This window comes from Tyto alba, unplaced genomic scaffold, assembly GCF_018691265.1.
Source record: "Tyto alba isolate M040663 unplaced genomic scaffold, T.alba_DEE_v4.0 Super-Scaffold_22, whole genome shotgun sequence".
NCBI lineage: Eukaryota > Metazoa > Chordata > Aves > Strigiformes > Tytonidae > Tyto > Tyto alba.
The window spans coordinates 25,399,365-25,406,791 of NW_024881296.1; the positions used below are offsets into that span (position 1 = coordinate 25,399,365).

The 7,427-nt window shown below is 44.4% G+C and overlaps 1 protein-coding gene across 5 annotated transcripts in view; it reads left to right on the plus strand.

Annotated features, from left to right (window-relative positions):
- The window catches only part of PLAGL1 (PLAG1 like zinc finger 1), a 48,234-nt gene that overhangs the window by 29,464 nt on the left and 11,343 nt on the right, over positions 1 to 7,427 (plus strand). For 3 of the 5 annotated variants that reach the window (XM_042795877.1, XM_042795876.1, XM_032983196.2), the window contains exons 3-4: positions 5,787 to 5,942; positions 6,929 to 7,041. In XM_042795877.1, the coding sequence (XP_042651811.1) occupies positions 5,787 to 5,942; positions 6,929 to 7,041 (269 nt within the window). Of the gene's footprint in view, positions 1 to 1,922; positions 1,942 to 5,786; positions 5,943 to 6,906; positions 7,042 to 7,427 lie in introns of those variants that run through there. The other 2 variants (XM_032983197.2, XM_032983198.2) reach the window with 2 other exon arrangements.

Consider the following 7,427-nt stretch of genomic DNA (forward strand, 5'->3'; position numbering starts at 1 on the left):
ACAGGACCACGACTTCTCCTCCCCCTCCACCAGCATCTCAGGGGCTGTGGTCTACTCACCTGCAAGCCCAGGGATGGCAGCCAGCAGCACAAGACCTTGGTAAGGGAGCTGATGCTGCCCCAGCAGCATGTCCCACAGTGTCTGCACCGGTGCCACCCAATAGAGACTGAGAGGCTTCAGGGCCTCTGTGTGTCAAAGACGTGGGAATTCACTGCTTGAAATCTATTGAAAGTTTCCCTCTCGAGCACTTAGGAGTAAATATATTTACTTTTTTTCTTTCCCTTTCTTTTTTTTGGGGGGAGGGGGGGTGTTATTTTGCGTGCTGGGTTATGGAAAATACAATACCTGCTTCCCAAATAATACGCTGTGTGATGCATGAAAGTGCAAGTTTTCAGTCTTTGCTCAGCTGAGCAATTTTAATTTCAAAGTCAGGGTGGAGTGTGGTTTCCTGATTTATTTATTTTTAATTTTTTCCATGCAGAGCAGAGCGTGGTTTTGTTGTATAAGATAGATATAATACAAGGTTTTGGTGTATGAGATAGAAGAGATATAGAAAGGAGGAGACACTGAAGAAATATTCACCTATTTTTGTGTTGGACTAGGCATCAGTTATTACAGTTAAAAAGTGAAGATCAGTCAGTAGGAAGTTTAGCATGATAAAATATCAGAAGTTAATGGGATTTGAATGAAATTATTCTGAATTCTGGTAATTATAACAAGTTGTATTTTACTGTAATATAAATAGAGTGTGTTGTTAGTTAAGCTTCAGCTCCTTTGTAAATGTACTTTGCGCATCAAATTTAGGACATGTAAGGCTTCTTTCTTAAACGGTTTTTACAGAGGAAATGTGTGACACAATGGGAAAATAACTTGGGATTAACTGTTTGCTAATTGAGTACTTTGAATTTTTTTGCCAAATAAATGACACTGTAGAACAAGGTTTTCAAGCTTTTCCAGGAAAGAGTGCTGCAGAACAAGCCACAGGGCAGGAAAACCTCATGTACTTCTGTGTAAGAAGAACCAAGACTGGCGTAGTGCACATGCAATGTATCTTGGACAGAAAATGTCCACCAGGTATTTTTGCAGTGTTCCTCTATGTGAAAGCTGAACACGGCTAACGGAGCAGTGCAGTTTTATTCTGGGATAAATTACTGTTGTTTGCTATGCAAATCTTATGATTGTAATTAGGCTAGGATTTGGACTGCTGTGTACACTGATCTTTGTTCCCTCTGCGCACGGGAGCTAATTCTAATGCTGCAAACCAGCACAGCAAATATCAAGCGCTGCTCAGCCGATGATCGTTTCTCGCGGGGCATCATTGCTTGAAGTGGGCGTTTTAAAAGCAGTGATTTACCTCTGCCTTCAGGGCATGTAAATCGTACCGCAGGCGTCTTGTGGGCCACTGAATTGTTCAGGTACCGTAAAGTCTTGCTTGAAAGGAGAGGTTGGAGAAAATGCAGGAAGGACTGCCTGATAGGCATCTAGTTTTCAGCAAACTGGTTTTAAAAAGTGGTGTTCTGCTGCTGGTTGGGTAAGGAGCTGGTGGTATGTTCGAGCTATCACGACAGTGATTGCAGTTCCTAGTATGGCTATGTATAGCTCCTGTTATCTCTGCAGCCGGACTTTGTGTAACTGCAGCCTGTGGCTGCTTGCCCACGCTAATGAGCTCTCCCCGAGGTCGGGCCCCTGCCTGGGGGGGTGGCACGGCACTACGAAGCTGCCGCTGTTTTGAAAAACCTGAGTCCGAGCCGCCGTGCCCGCTTGGCTACTGCTGGCCACGGGAGCTTGCCCCCGTGCAGCGTGGCCAGCCCCAGAGCCGTCTGGAGGACGAGGCCAGCTGGCCACCGAGGCTGCCGGGCTGTAGCCTGCGGCAAAGGAGAGCTGTCACCTAGACCTAGACCTGGACCGGGGGGAAGCGCCAGCATGGTGAGGACGGTGCAGGTGAGCCACACTCCCGGCCCATTCTCCTCCCCGGGAACACGGCTGCCAGGGTTTCGGCCAGCCCGTGTGGTGGGAGCGCATCCTGCAGGCAGTGGGTGTCATTTTTCCAGTGACCCCAGGGGCAGGGGTGGGGGGGCCACGGCTGGGAACCGTGCCTCCCCGTGGCGGGGCTGAAGTGGGAGCAGACGCGTTCAGGTGCGGGCGTACCAGGCTGGGGGCGTGCAGGAGACACAGACACAGCCAGCTCTTACTTACCCCTTCCAGCGGCAGTTAGCCGGGCGTGAGCACCCCGTCCCGGGGGTAAGGGGGGGGCTGCACACACTGCAGCCTGCTCAGAGCCTGCACCTGCACCCGTGCCGGGCTCTTCTGCACGCGTGCCTCCCCACTGCTGCTGTGGAGTTCCGCAAAATAAAAATCTTACAGCTCTGCAATCTATTAGCTTGTGTAGCTTTGTCTACAGACAGATAAAAAAAAAAAAAAAAAGGCATTATTTGGAACTGCGAAGGCTTAGAACAAAGAAGTACCCTCTAGGGGACAATATAGCACTACTGCTCTAAAGATACAGTAAATGACACAACCTGTTTTTTAACAGCTCGTAACTCCTGTGAATCTCGTTTATTTCTTTTTGTTGCCTATGTACTTAAATCACACCAAAGCAAAAGAACAGAGGCAGTTTTACTTTTTCTTGCATGCTTGCACATTATCAAGTATTCCTGTAAACATTGTCTCAAATCAATTAATTCTGTTTGTGTAAATACAATTTAAGGGAGCAGGGAAGCTGTAAAAGCATCAAGGGAGGTACTAAAGTGCCTAACAAAAAGCAGAAGAAACCTTCACAGAAAGTGATTTTTCTAACCAAGTGTAGGTATTTCATTCCTACTGCTAGTACCCTGAAATGTGTGTTGTTTCCATAGCTGGATGCTCCATATTTCACAACAAGTTAGAGTGTGTTCTGAGGCTGTTGTTGAAAAAATAACATTTCACTTCAGCAGCCAAGTTACAAGGGGGCATAAAATCTGTGTGAGTTTTGCAAAATGGTGCCATGCTGCAGCTATGATAATGTATACATTACTTTGCTGAAGGCATCTGTAATTTAACACTGAAATACAAAGGCTCATGACTTGGTCTGTCATTATCTGTGAGGAAAAACATGAACTTGACAGTTTTACACTTTTCATGTGGGGAGAAATGACAAAGGCCTCTGTTCCCCAGGGTAGTCCCTAAAGTTACTATGTTTACTGTGGTCCAATCCTGTGCTTCTGGTAGACCTGGCAATTTTTACTGTGCAATAATTCTGAGTGAGGATACTAACATGCTGGCATGGGGTCAGAAACGCGCAGTAGTGAACGTAATTCCAAAATGCCTGTTAAATAACTAAGTCATCTAGTTATCTTCATATCCCACATAATGAAACATTGAAAATCCTAGAACAAGCTCTGGATATTTCAAGGTGCCGTGCAGCAATGCCAGGTTGGAATCCCAAGCCATACTAGCAAGGTGCTTAAAACCCACTCCCAGCTCTGCAACTGATTTCATTCAGTGCTAGCTGAGAGCTTTGTCACGCCAGCGAGGCGGACAGACATGGGGAGCCGTCTCTGGGGCCCCGAACCTTGGTGGCATGCTCGGCACTCCTTCCGATGCAAAGCGGTCCCTGTTTTTGGAGGAGTGCCTCCCCAGCACCCACACCACACGAATTGTTTCAGACCTTACATCTTGGATCTGGAGGACCAAGGGGAGTTAGCTAATGGGGCACTAGCATCGAATTTGGAGGCCGATTCAAGGGAGACCCTTTTTCCCTGCTTGACCTTTCCCGCCTTCCATGAACTGCCCACCCTGGGGCCTCTGTGGTGGGCACTGCCCCGGGGTGGCTGGAAGGTTTGCTCAAGAGCTTGGTAGTGATGAATCACAGAGGTATGGCATGGATTGATAAGGTCGTGTACTTTATGATTAGATACATCCTCCCTCTAACAGCGGTTCTTTGTCTCCATTTTGCTTTTGGTAATGTTTTTTTGGCAGTTTGCATACAACGACTCTCCAAGCAGGAGCTGTTTGACTTGAGACAAAGTCGCTATTATTCTAGGTAAGCTCAGGAAGTCCTCATAGTTTTCTTGCCCTCAGAAGACATAGATTGTTGGGAATTTATTTAAAAGCCAATTAAGTTAAATCACCAAGAAAATATTTCTTTTCTTGCAGCCTAGCTGTAAAGGACTTTCGGTTAAATAAAACAGTGTGTAACAAGAAAATTCTGCCTTGCAGATGTATTATTTATTTTTTGTGCATTTTAAGTGATGACTGTAGAGTGGCATGTTCTTTATCTGTAGCACTGGCAAAAAAAAGCATGTATTTCAGCTGTGCATAGTACCGATGTGCAGTCTGGGAGCCGTGACAAAAGAAAACTATTACGTGGTCTGACAATTGTTGAAAAATGGACTACTGCAGTTCCCACAGCCTGATGAACATGCAACTCTACTTCCTCACTTAGAGCTGATGGAGAGCCCAAAGAACTCAGTAGGAACACTTCAGGTTTATTTGGGGAGATTTTGGACTAGACTCTTGAGGTGTGTAATTTAGTCAAGTGCCTACTTCTCTTTACAAATGGAAACCTTTTCGAGCTACTGTGAATATGGCAATTATGGTGCTACTGTCCCTTTTCAAAGACCACCTCTGCTGTCTCTCCAGGGGGTATCCCCTGAGCCCTTACACTTCTCCTGACCTCTCTTTGGCCATGAGCCCCTGTCTGTGGTGAAGCCTCACCTCTCCAGCCAGTCTCTGCTGCAGCATCCCGTGCCTCCCTTGGACTCTCTTTGCTCCGGCTCCTCTCCTCTGCTCCTTATTGTCACTTACTCAAGAGGCTTACTCAGCAGAGTTTTCAGAAGTCAAATAAAATGAAGTAATTATGGATGACCGGTGTCAGCTTTTCCTTTTAACTCAGTCTTAAAGCGTTGTTGGCTCACTGGTTTGGTTTCTGCTGTCTATAAAAAGGTTTTGTGCAAAAAAGTCCCCGTTTTCCCATCGCCCTGTGTGACACCAGTGCCGGGATGACCTTCTGCTGGAGAGTCTTGTTGCTCAGTTGTGTCGCTGCTCCATATAAGTTTCCCTGGCAACCAGTTTGAGCAACACTGAACCTAAAATATCTCATTGTGCTGGGGGAAAGTCAGTGTGCAGACATGTATTTCTCATTAATGACTTCTCTGCATGGTTTGTGTGTTCAGCCTGCAGATGTCATTCTTGTGAACCGATGACTGGGAGATACAGTGTGCCTCTTTGGCTTACTTCCACAGGCAGCACGGTCTACAAGCAGGCTGCCCTTGTGTGATCATCAACTGAGCTGTGACTGTAAGACCCATCATACTCATTTTTCATGGTACACCAAGGGTCTCATCTTCTACTGAGAATGGTCTGTGCAGGCTCACGAAGTCACAGTGATCTTTCTTGGACTCCTTGGATCTCTGCAAATTACCTTTGTTACTAGCACTTTGTCCTTCTCATTTCTAAATAAGTATATGCACCTTGATTTATAGGTGTGCATGCTGTGAGCTCCAGTTTTGCAGCCATCCTAAAGGTACAGTTCGCGACAGTTCCAAATGAATATGTGTGTAAAACTTTGGAGGTCAGGACCCACCAATTTGCACAGGAGAGAATGCACAAACTGGAGGTGTTATTTCAAAACTTCCTAGTTCAGTTTTGGCTTGCAGATAATCTTTTTGCTATCTAACGTAGAACAATGGTGTGAAGAAAAGCGTTGGTAATTCAAGACGTGTTCTCAAGGTGGCAAAATTAGAAGGGACTAAATTGGAGAGCACTATGTCATTTTTAGTAACAGGTTCCCTTTTCTGGATTTGTAGGGTGTGAAGATTGTGGCAAAAGCCTTATAGGAGAATGCAAACTCCACGGACCACTCATCAGGGCTAAAGATAGGGTTATTCCTAGCCGAGCCCGTCTCACCCTACCTCATTACCTCACTTTGCGAGTGTTGGAGCTGCGAGCTGGAAACCAGCAGAGTAAGTATTTTAGCTCTTTCCCCCATTTGAGAAAGCAGGGGCAAAAGTACTGACACTGGCTTGTTTTCATCAATAACTCAAGGTGTAATCATTGGGTATTAACAGTATGGAAACTGCTTTATTTTCAGCTGGGCACAGCTAAAGCTCACATTGAGCTACTGTTTTTTATGACTGATTTCTAGTAGCTTTGATGCATAGACTGAAGACAGGACCTTAGCCAGAGCTGGTGTGACATTTAGCTGTGAGCAATCAGTTAGCTCTGTTCAGTCAGTACAGGTTTAATGAATGTTGAATTTGTATCTAATAGTAACAGCCGTGCACTATCACCTATTCTTTTATTTTCCCCAAGCATGCAAAACAGGAAAGAGTGTTCAATAAGAGGTCAGAAGCAAAATGGTAAATAACATCCCTCTGCAAACTCAAAGAACACAGGGGGTTAATTTACCTTTTGCAGCATCTTCAGGTCATATTATAGAAAGACCGTTGTTTCCTTCTGAGGGCAGGGCAATTTGAATGCCCAAACTCAAACAAGGGAACAACAACAAGTGTCACACCATTGGTAGTAGGCAGGGGAGTAACTAGAATGATTAAAACCGGCTAATGTTGTGTTTTTACAGATTGTCTCCACTCACATTGGGAGAGAACAAGCTTGTAAATTATGCCAACAAGCAGAACACTGTGTTAACATCAGCTTGTAGAGTGAAGAGTATCAATACATTTGCGTTGCTTGCTCTGTTTAATATCCTGTTGTGAGTTTTAGGCACTTTTGTATCTAATGTAATACCCATTTTAAAAAAAATCTCTGTACATATTTACATTCTTTTTAGATTCTTCTAGTTAGAATTATTTACCTGAGTTATTGGTCTAGAAGAATAATTAATGTGCTCTGCACTACTGTGTTTATCTCCAGTTTCACAACTGTAAGTATACAAGAAATAGCTTGTCATGTCTATATTAATATTAGACTGGTCTTTTTTTATTCACAGTCCTTGGAGTATTTGCAAAGAAAGTAATACAGAAGAGAACACAATTTGGTCCTTATGTTGGTCAACTGTCTACAAAACTGACCTGCTATGATGAGAGCAGGCTAGTCCTGCAGGTAAAAACCCAGTGACTTATGATGAAGTGCATGTGTGTCTTTAACAGTTCATATGTATTTGTGTATTTTAACCAGCCAGTTTTCCATCTGATCTAGTTAATTAATTGTAATTCTGATTTGTATGTATGAATGTAAATCAGATTATTAGACAGCACAGCATAACCTGAAGTACCAAAACGTTCCTATATATTGTGCTTTCTAGAAGTTTGCTTTCCTGCTTTCTAGTTTTACCACTTCTGGGATCATTTACCTGTCAGATAGGTCTTGATACACTTTTCACAGAGCACAGCTACTGAAAGTATCCAAGGATAATGCTGTCTTTCCGGATAAAACAAAAGGATTTGTGCTTAACAGCGCGCCCCTGGGAGGATTAAGTTTGTGCACTG